The sequence below is a fragment of the Neopelma chrysocephalum genome, unplaced genomic scaffold (genome assembly GCF_003984885.1).
Source record: "Neopelma chrysocephalum unplaced genomic scaffold, ASM398488v2 Primary Assembly neopelma1_26, whole genome shotgun sequence".
In the NCBI taxonomy this organism is placed as follows: Eukaryota; Metazoa; Chordata; class Aves; order Passeriformes; family Pipridae; genus Neopelma; species Neopelma chrysocephalum.
The window spans coordinates 22,598,894-22,613,000 of NW_020897695.1; the positions used below are offsets into that span (position 1 = coordinate 22,598,894).

General features: G+C 39.4%; 1 protein-coding gene across 1 annotated transcript in view; it reads left to right on the forward strand.

Moving 5' to 3' along the window:
* Positions 1 to 14,107, forward strand: part of LOC113964071 (amphiphysin) — a 112,960-nt gene that overhangs the window by 59,001 nt on the left and 39,852 nt on the right. The window contains exons 3-7 of the mRNA XM_027675883.1: positions 769 to 823; positions 6,427 to 6,521; positions 9,054 to 9,149; positions 12,604 to 12,711; positions 13,091 to 13,176. Coding sequence (XP_027531684.1) covers positions 769 to 823; positions 6,427 to 6,521; positions 9,054 to 9,149; positions 12,604 to 12,711; positions 13,091 to 13,176 — 440 coding nt within the window. The remainder of the gene's footprint in view (positions 1 to 768; positions 824 to 6,426; positions 6,522 to 9,053; positions 9,150 to 12,603; positions 12,712 to 13,090; positions 13,177 to 14,107) is intronic.

Sequence of the window (14,107 nt, forward strand, 5' to 3'; positions counted from 1 at the left end):
TTCAGGCTATTGAAGGTGATCTGGCAGCAGCTTTTTAGCAATAAAGTATGTGTGTAGCACAGGTTTCTTTGCAAATACTAGGAGCTGTGAAGTCCAACTTGCGATACAGTCAAAGATAAACACAAGCCATTATGCTTTGTCTGTTCTGAGTTTTTCAAAGGGCATTTGTATAAGAGAAAGAAAGACAATTTTGATGTATTTGCCAAAGAAACAGTTGAATTTTCACAATAAACTGCAACATGCACTAGCTAAACAAAACAAGTAACTAAAATTATTGTATTTTAGGAGTTATTTACTTGCAAAATGTTAAAATGTTAAAGTACTTGGTAAACTGTTTGCAAAGACAGTAAGCAATTTATGTAAGACTATGGATTTTCTGCAAGTCTAGAGTGGCCTCATTTGAGTGGTTTCCAGTGGAGGTGCACCGTTCTCTTTGTGTTTCAGGTTAGGCCATTGGCCAGGCTGACTTGAACTGGATCTTGGCCGTAAAATATACTGGTTTTTCTTTGAGTGGAATTCTTCCTGTGCAGATGACTGATAAAATAAACCCAGAAATTCTAGCCTAGACAGTACACTATGCATAGCATCTTTGCCAGGACCCCTTTTCTATATGAATCTGTGCATGCTTGCAACATGTGGCACTGTTTATCAGATAGCTCCTGAAATTGCTTTTTGTAGTTATGTTTGTCATCCTGTATGCATGTTTCAAGGCATTAAACATAACTGAAATGTGTTTTCACTTCCTTGCTTTTTCTTTTTCTTTTCCAGGCAGAGGGTTCCAGACTCCAGAGAGAACTGAGAGGATATTTAGCAGCCATTAAAGGTGATTTTTAAGTTTTACATCATGCTTTCATAAAGCAAAGTTTTTTTAAAAGTTGAGTCAGGTAGTCTTGTTTAAGTTATACAAAGACAAATACACATAAGATTCTCTTTAGCCCGTTGCTAGGTATTCTGGACCTTCAGCATCAACTCATGGGTACAGTCTTGCATGTACAGCTTATCCTTGACTGTCCTTTGTGTGCAGGAACACTGCTCAGATTCTCATGTTGCATGCATTTTCAGCACCCATAAAATCTACACATCTTGTTATTCGTCTTTGCAAATGCTATAATGTTAAATACCCCATGCAAGGCATCCCAATCAAGGGATTTCTTGATCTCCGCAACTGTAATGTTGCCATGTATTACTAGTTGGATGATGATCTTCCTCCACAACCATGCTCCCTGCAATGATGTGATTTCTCATATATTTCTGACTGCTTAATCCATTTTTTTTTTAGGTTTAAAACTCAAATATGATGTCTTTTGATACTACATTGAAAATCCAAGTAGCAGAATTTCACTGGTCAGAGCTTAAATATTAGAGATAAGTAAACAGCGTTTAAATCCTACTAGACATTTGTAAATCCAGCACACTCAACTGCACGCTGTATGCAAAGTGTTCTCTTTCTCATGCCACCTCTCTCTAGAGGAGTTGGAGGTGCTAAGGGAAGGGAATAGGAGTTGGTGACTAATAGAGAGACAGTGGCTTCTTGAGATAAATATATATATATATGATAAATATATATGTGTGTATGTATTTTTAACCTGGCTCCAGTCCAGTAGGGAAAATGTTACAAATGAGTGTTAACATCCCTGGAAATCGCTGTCATAATAAGGCTTCAGCAGCTGTTCACAGGCAGGTAAGAAAGCTCTTTTTGATGGGAAATGTAAAATGGGGAGCAAAGCAGTAGTTTAATGTCTTTGACCATGTATTATTTTCTGGATGGACTGGCCAAAGAAAATCCCATACCAGACAAATTTGAGCAATGCCTCTTGTTCTTAGAGGAAATTTTAGCATCAGTCATTTTTGGGGACCCACTGAATGCTCATTTTGTTCTCTTATTTTCCACTCTTCCCCACACACATATGATGGTTACTCAGAAGCAGCGTGATGAGGCTGTTTGTTGGCTGGATGGCTTATCTGTCATGTAGGCTGACTGTTTACATGATGCTTTGATTTCTGTGTAGGTGACAACAATGCTCCTCTCAGTTTCATTTTCTTTCTCCATCTTTCTCTTCCTAGTGTTCTGCACTCATGATCCTTTTGCTCATTTTCTCTTTATTGGGCTACTCTTTGCATCAAGTTTTGTTTTTATCTCTGTGTAAAATATTTCATTGTTCAGGTTTTGCCTTTTTAGCCATGCTTTTCTGTTCAGCACCTTTCTCTTGTTCAGCCTATAAGTAATTCAGACTGACCTTCTTACTGCGAATGAAAAGTGTTTGCTAACACCGTATTATCTACATGTCTTTGAAAAGATCCAGTCATAAGCAACTCAGAAGAGCCTTAAAATGTTATTCTTCAAAGTCAACAAGCCACCAGTGGACATCCTTGGCACACATGTTGGCACATGTTAGTGCTGTGGAGAGAGCACACAACCTGAGACGGTAGACCACAATACACAGCTCTGGCTGGGGCTTCCTCAAAGCTGACTAGGTCAGCAATGCTAAAGAACTTTCCAGATTTTGGATGACAGAAGCAGCTGCTACAGTCTCTTTGTTGATAGTCTTTGAAGGACTGCCATCATTAGAAGATTTTGGGGTGTCTATGCACAAAAGCATGGGAACCCCCATATTTAGGCACTGGAGTGGTATTTTTGTGCCAAGGACATCAGAGCCTTGGAGTTGTGCTGTCACCAGGGGCTCATTTTGCAGGAAAAAAGGACAATCATATAATTGCATATATTAGAATTACTGGAAAATAATACACTTGACATTCTTATACTCTTAGAGGTATTGAGAGAAGCAGTTCATTTTAAGGGGTTTCAGGAATTGAACTCCAGTAATAAGCTTCATTTTGCTGCATGACTTTTAAGTGACTCAATATTGGAAGTTAGATGTAGAAATCCAGGCACGATTTCATAGAATCATAGAATGGTTTGGGTTGGAAGGGACCTTATAGATCACCTACTTCCAACACCATGGCAGGGATACCACCCAGTAGACCAAGTTGCTCCAAGCTGCGTCCAACCTGGCCTTGAACACTTCCAGGGGCAGGGCATGCACAACTTCTCTGAGGAGCCTGTTCCAGCGCCTCACCACTCTTGGAGTAAAGAATTTCTCCCTAACATCTAATCTAAAGCTCTCCTCTTTTAGTTTCAAACCATTAATTCTCTTTTGTCCTAGCACTGTGTAAAAAGTTGCTTTCCCTCTTTCTCAAAAGCTCCCTTTAAGTACTATCAGGCCACAATGAGGTGTCCCCGGAGCCTTCTTTTCACCAGACTGAACAACCCCGGCTGTCTCAACCTGTCTTCATAGAAGAGGTTCTCCATTCCTCTGAGCATCATTGTGGCCTCCTCTAGACCTGCTCTAACAGATCCATGTCTTTCTTGTGCTAAGTACTTGGCACAGTACTCCAGGTGGGGATTTAGTATCACACATCCTTAAAAGAATTTTTGCTGTATTCAGACTCTTTCTTTTGTTCATTGGTGCTTCTTAGTTTTAGCTGGACATTGATCTTTCCTGTTGGTTATTCAAGGACTTGGAGGAACCATGTCATAAAGCTGTTGAACTTGTGAATGGCTTTTATGTGATGTTTTATTTAATCTGTATGATAGTTTAATATATGCTGTTTGTACTGACAAAACTGTATACTATCCCCCATAGCTTTAGTCATCTCATGCCTCAATCTTCTGTCTTTTCCAGTCTCCTTGGCAATATGTATCTGGGTTCTCTACTTCTTAATTTATTTTTAATCTTTTGAGAGTTGTAAGTTACTTGAATGGTTTTATGGACCAATTGTTATAGAAACCCTAAATCAGTCTCCCGTTCTCTACCCCAAGCTCTTTCCAAGTACCAGTGCAGATGGGGAGATATAAACCTTGATCTTCATGCATGTGGTGAGGTGACAAAGATTAAGCAGAATCCTGCATGATTAAAAAGAAACACCATACCTTTCAGGTAGCTTAATGTAGTAACTAGTCTACAGGAAGGAGAGGGGATGTTTTGGAAGTCTGTAAGCAGTTTTGCTGCCTAGTTGTCAGTCTGTGGCTGACAGAACTACATGTATCCTCCAGACACATGAATCTTAAAGTCAGTCATGTAATTTCTTAAAAGCAATAAAACTATTTATCATCTTTCTGCAAAATTTATTCATGAATTATGAAATGATTGAATTGTTCCAGTGGAAACTCTAACGGGTTAGTAACAATAACAAATTATTGTTAAAATAATCCCTTATGGCAGGATGGGTAATTTCCCTGGAGAACCACATAAGTAATTAAATATTAAGAGCCAGTCCAGGATGCCTCACCACATCAGGAAAATGCAAGTTTCTCCATTATTCAGCCTAGATTACCCTGAGGGTGAGTGAGGAGACCCCACAATATATGGGTTCTACAGCCACATGCTGTCCCAGACCAGTCTCAACGGGAGCTTGAGTACATTGGAATTGTGATGGTAAAGAGTTGCCTACTCTCTGCTACCCCTAGAGTGTTTAGTGGGAATGTCTCTGCACTGCCACCCCCTATCACATGGGGGCCTCTAGAAGTTTTTTGGGATTCTGGAAACAGGGGCTCTTTGCCAGAGAAAGAGGGTGATTTAATCCGAGAGGCTCAGACTTCAGTAACTGGGTTGTTTAGCAACATTTTTCCTAAGCAATTAAAATATTTTAGCATTTTTAGATATTGAATAAATGATCCAATTACCAAGAAGCAGTACTGAATGAAACAATTGATATTAAGTATAAATTTCTAACTGTTCATCAGCAGTAAAGATTCTTTTCACATTTCTTAGTACTTTAAATTTAAACAATTTATCTTTCTCAATGATAACAGTTAAAAACAGCAGAAACAGCCTGCAGTCTATGACTGAGACACTAATCCTCTTAATTTTAGTGCTGAATAATGCATGTCAGTTTATAAGAAATAATTCTATATGAAAACAAGCCAGATAAAAATATCATTGGACATTATAAGTTTATGCCCACAGACATGAAAAAGAACGAGAATTCATTGGATTGGTATTTATCTTTGCACTCATTTGGGGTATTGCAGTAAACCTGGTATAGGTGCAGTTGGAGAGGAGTACAATGGATGACCTTGGCCTAGAAATTTCCGACTGAAGCCTCTGACTGAAGAAGCCAAGTACTATAATGCCCACTTACCTTACACTGCAGCTGGATTTGACTGATGCTTTTTCCGGGAATGTAGTGGAATGGAGGATTACCTGATTCTCAGAACTGAAAAAAGTGTAAAAGTTGGTGCAGTTTCGATATGACTCAAGCACGGGATATTAAGTGTCTTTTACTTATTCTCTTAAGCAAAGCCCTGTAGTACTTCAAAAAGGAAGTGTGCAGAGGAAAGGTGCTCTGTGCCAGCCTGGTCTGTGACCAAGCTGAGTGGAAGCTGCAGGAGGGATTATCTAGCAGCTGTGCCAGCCTGCCTGCCACAATACATGGCAGGTTTATCACACAGTGCTGAAGGGCAGAAGTTCAGGTATCATAAAAGATCAAGTGCAAGCAGGGATGCTTGCACAGACCATCCTGGTCTGTGTGTTCACCCTGAGTGGAGAGAAACAGCCTTTTAAACATGGTGATACTGTGCTGGTTTTGTCTTACCTCTTGAGTTGATTAATTTGCAGTGTCATTAAAGATTTTACATGAGTTCTGCCTGGAAATATATGTGAAGATCATCTGTATTTTACTGTAATTTGGCATCTGTTAAGAAAAAAAAAATCCTCTTTATTCAGAAATCCTTTTTGGTTAGATAAAAAAATGTACTTTTTTAAATAAGTTAATGCTAAGTAAAAAATTTAACAGCATTGTTCAGATTTTGCAAAGAAGTTGAAATAAAAGTTGTCATTTTAAAGTTACTGATTCTGAATTCTTATCAAGTTAGGTGAGATCCGTTTGGTTTCACTGGGTTCAGAAACATATTCAGCATCTAATGGATTGGTGCTCCATGAAAACAGAAAGGCAGTGCCTTTACTGAGAGTGTTTTTTATATTCACTGGGGTCAAATGGATCTCACTGAAGATAGACTTAGGCTCTTTCTCATAATATCATTGAAACCATTTCATATTTAACCCAGCTCCTCTGTGTATTACAGTGATAACCATCAATAGTCCCTGTTCTTGTTCCACCTGTGGTAGCAAAAGTTCCAAAAGTGACTGATCAGTTTGGCTTAGCACGTGGTGCTTCTCTGCAAGTACCACCTCACTGCAAACCTAAATAAGCACTGGGCTCCAAAAACTTGTAAAGCTACTGGGTGAGCATACAAGATTCTTCATAAAATCTGGTCCATTACAGTACTCTCCCCAACTTCAGGCATTGCTTTCTAAATTTGCCAGAGGGAATAGAATAGTGGGTACATGTGAGTGGAAATAAAGATATTTAGCAACTGTTTCTTGTAGTTTGCAGTTATATGTTCCTTCTTCTGTCTAATTGCAGGGATGCAAGATGCCTCAAAGAAGCTTACAGAGTCTCTCCATGAAGTTTATGAACCAGACTGGTACGGGCGTGAAGATGTGAAAATGATTGGAGAGGTAAGATACATGAAAAGATGGAAAAGGTACTTCAGCTGCAAATGGATTATCTGAGCTGTTGAGGAGAAGTGTGTATCTGAAATTCACCTTAATTCTTTGTTACATGTTAAATCCTGTTTTCTCAGCATATAAATTGTTGGTCTTGTGAAATGCAGCTCCTGCTGACCAGAAGCAGCACTTGAAGTGTCTGTTTTACAAACCAGGTGATATAAGCTCCCACTGAGGTCAATATCAGCATGAGCAGAGTTGGTCCTGATAGCATCTGATTGACAGAGGTATCTTATGTGCAGTTTTACAGTCAGGATTCTCAATTCAAATGAATGTTTAAAATAATCAAATCTGTTTATCCTTGTGTGCTGTGTAACAGCTGTTGAGCTAGTGGCACTAAACAGGATATCTGATGAGACACTCACCTGTCTCTGAAAAGACCATGGAATTAAAGGGTAAATTAGGCTGCAGGACACTGTTTATTTCCTCCTTTGTAACTTCCTCCAGTGATTAGAGAAGAAGAGGCTTTTCTAGACAACACTGCAGGAATTTGACTTGAGGTGCTCTGAATTGCTTGCTTAAACAGCCTTAATTCTGGGGGAAGCCTGTCAGCAAATGTGCTAGTGGTGACCAGGAAGTTGAAACGGTGTCAGTGAAGCTTTTAGCCAACTTTTAGCATTCAGTTTGCAAGGCCTCCTTGATAATATAGTTAACAAGAAACTGCAATACAGAACAGTCTTACCAAATCTGCTTACAGATTGCTTTGCTTCTCTGTGGCTGCCATCTCCTACCTTTCCCTGCTGCTGAAGGCATGACGTGTTTTTGATTTGAAAAGCACACAATTTCCAAACTGTAAAATTTTAGATCTCATACCATTTATATTTTTTTAGATTAAACAGCTGGAAAATCTCATGCTGCATCTTGCTGTAGCACCTCATCCTGTATCTGGAGACTATTAGATTTTGCACTCAGAAATTTGTAGCTGTGTGTGAAAGGACCATAATTTGTATCTTAAGCTCTATTAGATGTAAAGATAAATGTTACATATGTCTTCTTAATAAGAGACTCATGAGCAATATTACAAAATCTCTTGATTTTTTTACCTACATAATCACAAATGCGAATTTATGCATCCTTCAACCTAGAGTACAAAAGAATTATGTATCTGTTCAGTCTAGGATATAAATGATCATTCCAAAAGGGATCCACATAATTGACCTTATTCTGTATGGTAGGAAAGATGATGGCTTAAAGGACCCTTCAGCAATGTTGTTTGAGTCCATTAGCTTTCAGAAAACCTTCATTACTTTAATTTGTCCAAAATATGTATCAGCAAGGTACAACGGCAAATGCACAAAACTGGCAGTTGCTTGCTATGATCTAATGCCATGCTGCTCTGCAGACCACTTTGATTAAATATTGTGTTAATAAATTAGGTATTTCTTTTAAGCATGTTTAATAGATTGTAATAATTCATTAGGGACTCCTTTAGAGTAGGAAATAAATTAACTGAAGACTGCCATCACACAGTATTTAAAATATGCCCTATAGTAGCTTATGATAAAACAAACACTAGGGAATAGCTTCCCAGACTTGTCAGTGAGGATAACAGCCCTGCAGAGTAGTGCTCACACCCTTTAGCCTTCCTCCCATCAAAGGAGGATGTTGAGTGATTTTAGAAATGTGCAAAAAAGGGGGAATCAGGATGTTTCACGTGTACTAATGACTTGTTCAATTGAGAAACCAAGCACTATGTCTATGTAACAGAATTTGCTTCTGGTAAGGAATGAGTCCTTGTCACGTGAGCTGCATTAACATGCTCTTAAAAACCAGAAAACTACAAGGGATTTCTCTTGGTGACTACCCCAGAGCTCCAAAGGGGGCTGGGGACTGGAGAAAAGAACAATACCTTCAGGGCCTGGGGGCGGCGGGGGTGTGGATAGCGCTGGGCAGGGTGTGAATTTTGTTTATTTTGCCTGCTGATGTTGGGATATCTCATATCTGTCATCCCAGTTCTCCAGTAGTGCGAAGTGGGGTTCTTGTCTCTGCATCAGCCATTTCATCATATGTACCATAATGGCCCAGAAAGTAAGAACTGGAAAGACCTTTCCCTTTATTTTATTTACTCTTCTATTTTTAGTTGTACTTCCTTTCTCTGTAAGGAAGGTTCACGATCAGCAAATATACTTAGATGCAAGAACTATGGCAGGTTCAGATTCTGTGCCATTGGCCCTCAGGAATCCTCAGGAAACCCTGAGGAACACTTTGAACCCGTGATATCCTTATTTTCACGTAGCAGTTACTATTTGAAGTAATGAAAACACAAACTAATTATCAAGCTAAATCTTACTTTGTTGTGAATTACATTTTCAATGTCAAGGTATTCCTTTTCATTCATCTTATGAGTGTGCTCTGATTTATTGCCATAAAGAAGATTCTAAAACTTCAGAAATATTTACCTTTGCCAATTACGTTTTTTATTTCTCCTGGGCTTAAAGTGGCATTAAACTACTAAGTGCATTTTTCTATTTTCTGCCTTTTCAGAAATGCGATGAACTTTGGGAAGACTTCCATCAAAAACTGGTGGATGGGTCGCTGTTAACCTTGGATACATATCTAGGACAATTTCCTGATATCAAAGTAGAGTAATGATTTTTCTATAAAGACAATTTCTAAAATTACTGTTGAGTTGCAAAATAAATAGAAAATGAGATTACAAGCAAAGAAAAATGAGAAAGGGGGGAAGGTGAAAATCATTCTCTCCTGTAATGTACAAGATGTTGTTCTGTAAGTAAATCCCTGATATTAGGCCATGCTGATTTTTCAAGTGAACAAAAATATTTTTTATGCATTAGTACCTGGAAGTAAATTAACCTCTGTAGAGGAAACTTTTATGTTTTTTCCTGCTCCTGTTTCTTTGGTGTGAGATAATTTTTACTGACTTCAATAGGGACACATTAAGCTCTTCAGCTGTTAAAATGCCAGACAAATTAAATGGCAAACAGGCTTTTTGTTATTGGCTAGATGCACCTGCAAGTATCTTTCACATATATAAACCATGGTTTCTGTCTTTTAATTAGTGATCAAAAGATTTTGTAATACACATCAGTAGAGAATGTTATGCAGATTCTAGCCTCTCCCAGATTCCTGTCTGGTGTACAGTCCAGCGAAATGACTTGTAAATTAAATGTGTGGGTTATAAAGAATCATTATAGGTGACAGTTAGATACTTTTGTATGTGAATATGACTGTATGGACATAACTGGAAATTTTTTATGATGGTTTATGATTGAGTAGGTATCACACAGTCATCCCCTTTGTCATGTACATCAGGGACTAATGAAAAATTAATTAAAAATACTAATATTACTGATGTACAGTCCTAAACTTGCTTTTAAATCCAACTGTGCTTATGCCCTCTCAGCATGTGAAATTTGCATATAATATATAGCTTTGTAAAGTCTATATCAAAGTATGTATATACAATAAACTCCAGTTGTCTTAGTTATGTGTCAAAACAACTGAAGTTAGAAGTATACCCTGAGATTAGCTCAGTTGGTTAGAGCATGGTGCTAATGCCAAGGTTGTGGGTTCAATCCCTGTATGAGTCATTCACTCAAGAGTTGGACTTATGATCCTTGTGGATCTCTTCCAATTCAGAATATTCTGGGATAATATTTTAGCATTTTTCCAACTCTAGAAAAAATGCATTAAGTGCTAATTTTCCACACTATATATAAGGGAAAAAGGTTGTATTACCATGAGTTTACCTGGTTCACTTATTCTGGAGAATGTGAAAAGTCTTACATAACATTGGAATCTTAGTTCTAAGGCCTAGAACCCCTACACTTACAAAACCCCCATTCCAAACTGTCTATAAATTGATTATTTAAAATAAGGTGGTTAGTTTGTCTCTTTTACTGTTTCCATGTTCCTTCATGATTCAGGCTGCTAAGGGAATTAGTAAGGTCCCCTGGGAAAATGTTTTTGCAGATGCTGGGGTCTATCAGAGCTGGTCTCTTTTCAAACATCACCTCCTAAGGGCACAGGAGCAGGCAATTCCCAAATGTTGAAAGTCAGGCAGGCGAGGCAGAAGGCCGGCTTGGGTGAACAGGAGTCTTCTCGTGGAAATAAGGCAAAAAGGTAGCAAGGTCAAGTGACATGGGAAGAAAGTTCATGTGGCCAAAGCTCAACTGGAGTTGAAGCTGGCCAGAAATGTTGGGGACACTAAAAAGAGTTTTTTCAAATATATTAATGGCAATAGGCAGTATAGAAATATCATCGACCCATTACAGGATCAAGATGATCACCTCACAAACAGGGACAGAGACAAGGCAGAGGTGTTTAACGTTTTGTCTTCAATGTGGGTGACAGACCAACGAGGTCTCAGTGCCCTGAGCTGGAGCACCATGGCTGCAAGAATGATTGACGCTAAAATTGTGCAGGATCTCCTGCTCCAGCTGGACCCCTTTGGGGCCTGATTGGATTCATCCAAGAATCCTAAAAGAGCTACCTGATGTCATCACAAAACCTCTCTTGATGACTTTTGAGCAGTCTTGGGAATCCAGAGAGGTCCTAACTTGACAGGAAGCTTGCAAATGTTATCCCAATTTTCAAGAGGGGCAAGAAGCAGGACCCTGGAAACTACAGGCCTGTCAGTCTCACCTCAGTGCCTGGTATAGTTATGGAGAAAATTATTCTGGGAGGTATTGAAAAAACACCTGGAGGACAATGCAGTCATTGGTTACAGCCAGCATGGCTTCATGAAAGGAACCTGATTTCCTTCTATGACAAGGTAACCCACCTAGATGATCAAGGGAAGCCAGTTGATGTCATCTTTTTATATTTCAGTAAAGCTTTCGATACTGTCTCTCACAGTATCCTTCTGGACAAAATGTCTAGCCCACAGTTGGATAAACACATCATGTGGCAGGTGAGCAATTGCCTCAGGGGTTGAGCACAGAGGGTGATAGTGAATGGGGTGACATCAGACTGGTGACCTGTCCCTCGTGGGGTTCCACAGGGCTCCGTCTTAGGCCCTATGCTCCTCAACATCTTCATAAATGACTTGGATGCAGGACTGGAAGGGATACTGAGCAAGTTTGCAGATGATACAAAACTGGGAGGAGCTGTTGGCTCCCTTGAAGGCAGGGATGCCCCACAGTGACACCTCGACAAATGAGAGGAGTGGGCAATCACCAACCATATGAAGTTCAACAAGGGAAAGTGCTGGATTCTGCACCTGGGATGGGGCAATCTTGGATATCCATACAGACTGGGGAATGAGATGCTGGAAAGCAGTGCCACAGAAAGGGACCTGGGGGTCCTGGTCAGCGGTCAGTTGAATATGAGTCAGCAGTGCCCTGGCAGCCAGGAGGGCCAACTGTGTCCTGGGGGGCATCAGACAAAGCATCACCAGCTGGTCCAGGGACGGGATTGTCCTGCTCTGCTCTGCACTGGTGTGGCCTCACCTTGAATATTGTGTGCAGTTGGGGCACCTCAATGTAGGAAAGATATTAAGCTGTTTGAGAGTGTCCAAAGGAGGACAGTGAAGATGATGAAGGGCCTTGAGGGGAAGCTGAGGTCACTTGGTCTGTTCAGCCTGGAGAAAGAGGAGACTGAGGGGAGACCTAATCACAGTCTACAACTTCCTCATGAGGGAAACAGGAGGGGCAGGAACTGATCTCCTCTCTGGTGACCAGTGACAGGACCTGAGGGAATGGCCTGAAGTTGTGTCAGGGGAGGTTTAGGTTGGATATTAGAAAATGGTTCTTCACCCAGAGTGTGGTTTGGTGCTGGAACAGGTTCTCCAGGAAAGTGGTCACAGCAGCAAGCCTGACAGAGTTCAGGAAGTGTTCGAACAATACTCTTGGGCACATGGTGTGACTTTGGGGATGGTCCTCTGTAGGGTAAGAGTTGAACTCAGTGATCCTTGTGGTCCCTTCCAACTGGGCGTATTCCGTGATAATAATTCTGATATGAACAGCAGATAAGGGAAAATAAAAGTAAGTCTAAAATTTAATTGACAACATTAAGTAAAATAGCATTTAAAAAAGTGCTCTTCATCCTTACTTTCATTTCTATCCCTCTACAGACTCGCATTGCAAAACGAAGCAGAAAGCTAGTGGACTATGACAGTGCAAGGCATCATCTAGAAGCCCTACAGAGCTCAAAAAGAAAAGACGAAGGCAGAATTACCAAGGTAGCACAAACAGAAACATGCTGGCAAAAGACTTAGGGAGCTTTGGTGGCTTTTTTTTTCTGTGCAGAGACAGAACAATTTGCTCTCTTAGAAATGGAAATAATGATATCTTGAAGCGTAAATGTATATTGAATACTTCAGTGCATGTCGTGGACACAGTGTCTTCTACAAATGAGTCCTATTTGAGCCTTAACTTTCTCTCTTGATGAGACTGAGGGCACAGCAAATCCTGTGTTGTCCTCTATGGCATGAGACTGAATCACATCCTTTTTTAATAAAAATTTTAAAAGACTCACAAAAAAACCCAGACAAAAACAATTTTGGCAGGTTTTGCTATGTTGTAGTGATTGCAGAAGTAATGCTTTTTATTTTGGTTTAGGCAGAAGAAGAATTTCAAAAAGCACAGAAAGTGTTTGAAGACTTTAACACTGACTTACAAGAAGAGTTGCCATCTCTGTGGTCACGGTAAGCCTAGACAGATATTGTCTGCAAGGCCTAAACGGGGACTAAGGAAAGGGAATGAGGGGATTTTAATGAGCTGATAGAAAATGGATTACTGGATTCTTAAAGATTACATCCATTGTCTTTTTGAAATAATAAAAGGAAAAATGTATGCAAGTGCTCCAAAATATACTTACTGTAAGTGCTGATTTTTTTCAGTATATCACTGAATTCACATTTCAGATTCATCATCACTTCAGATTCATTACCGTATCTTCATTCTGAGGTGCAAAAAGGTCTACGTTCTATGAGTAAATAACTATGATAAAGCACAGAATAGTCTATGGTGATTTGGGTCTACTTACAGGTCAGTTTTTGTTATAACTACATCAGAATACACATCATACTTTTGCACTGATTATGTCTGTGATGTAAAAGGATTTGATGGCATAGATCATTCATTCAAGATGTTTAGTCATGAATTATGTTTATTCAGAAAGTGCAGACAATATGAATGGGAGAACAAAATTGGTAGGAAAAGAAGCATCTCATTAGTGTCCTGTGTTCTTTAACAGTTGACAATCTGGAGTGGAAATGTGTTGTGAGTCACTGAAGTATCCTTTGTCTCCTATGCCTTCTAAATGAAATCCTGTTAAATTTCAGATCAATAGAGTGTTTTCCTGCTGTGTTTCTGCCTATTTCAGTTGAAAATCTTCTTAGCACTTCAAGATATTTGTTTTATGGACCTACTAAAAGTAAAACTGCATATGAATGATTTAGAGTAAGGACCCTTTTATTTCAATGTGTGTTGCCCAGTAACTAGTCTCAGGGAAAGGTACACTTTAATTTGATCTATAGCTGTAATTTAGAAACCAGTTGCTTTCGGAGTCCTTTATTTTAGTTATTACAATTCTTCAGGAAGAGAATTGAGTTGACATTTTTTAGGCTTATTTTT